At 67.4% G+C, this 215-nt stretch overlaps 1 protein-coding gene across 1 annotated transcript in view; it reads left to right on the top strand.

Moving 5' to 3' along the window:
* LOC119586145 overlaps nt 1-215 on the top strand; it is a 28,580-nt gene that overhangs the window by 22,409 nt on the left and 5,956 nt on the right. Inside the window, exon 8 of the mRNA XM_037934840.1 lies at nt 1-143. Within this exon, the coding sequence (XP_037790768.1) occupies nt 1-143 (143 nt within the window). The remainder of the gene's footprint in view (nt 144-215) is intronic.

Raw genomic sequence — 215 nt, 5'->3', positions numbered from 1 at the left:
TGGAGCTCCTCCTCGACGCCGGGGGCGACTTGCGGTGCGAGGGCGGGGCGGAGTTCGCGACCTTGCCCCACGCCGCCGCCAGCGTTGGTTGTACGCGCTGCCTGGGCGTCCTGAGCTCACGAGGCGCTGACTTGGACTGCAAGGTGAGTAGGCGAGGGCGTGCGTAGGAAGACGAGGCTTTTGCGGTCGGTAGGCTTTGGGCGTTGAGTGATGTG

This window comes from Penaeus monodon, chromosome 21 (assembly GCF_015228065.2).
Source record: "Penaeus monodon isolate SGIC_2016 chromosome 21, NSTDA_Pmon_1, whole genome shotgun sequence".
In the NCBI taxonomy this organism is placed as follows: domain Eukaryota; kingdom Metazoa; phylum Arthropoda; class Malacostraca; order Decapoda; family Penaeidae; genus Penaeus; species Penaeus monodon.
The sequence above is the reverse complement of the archived record's forward strand: the minus strand, read 5'-3'. Positions and strand labels throughout refer to the sequence as shown.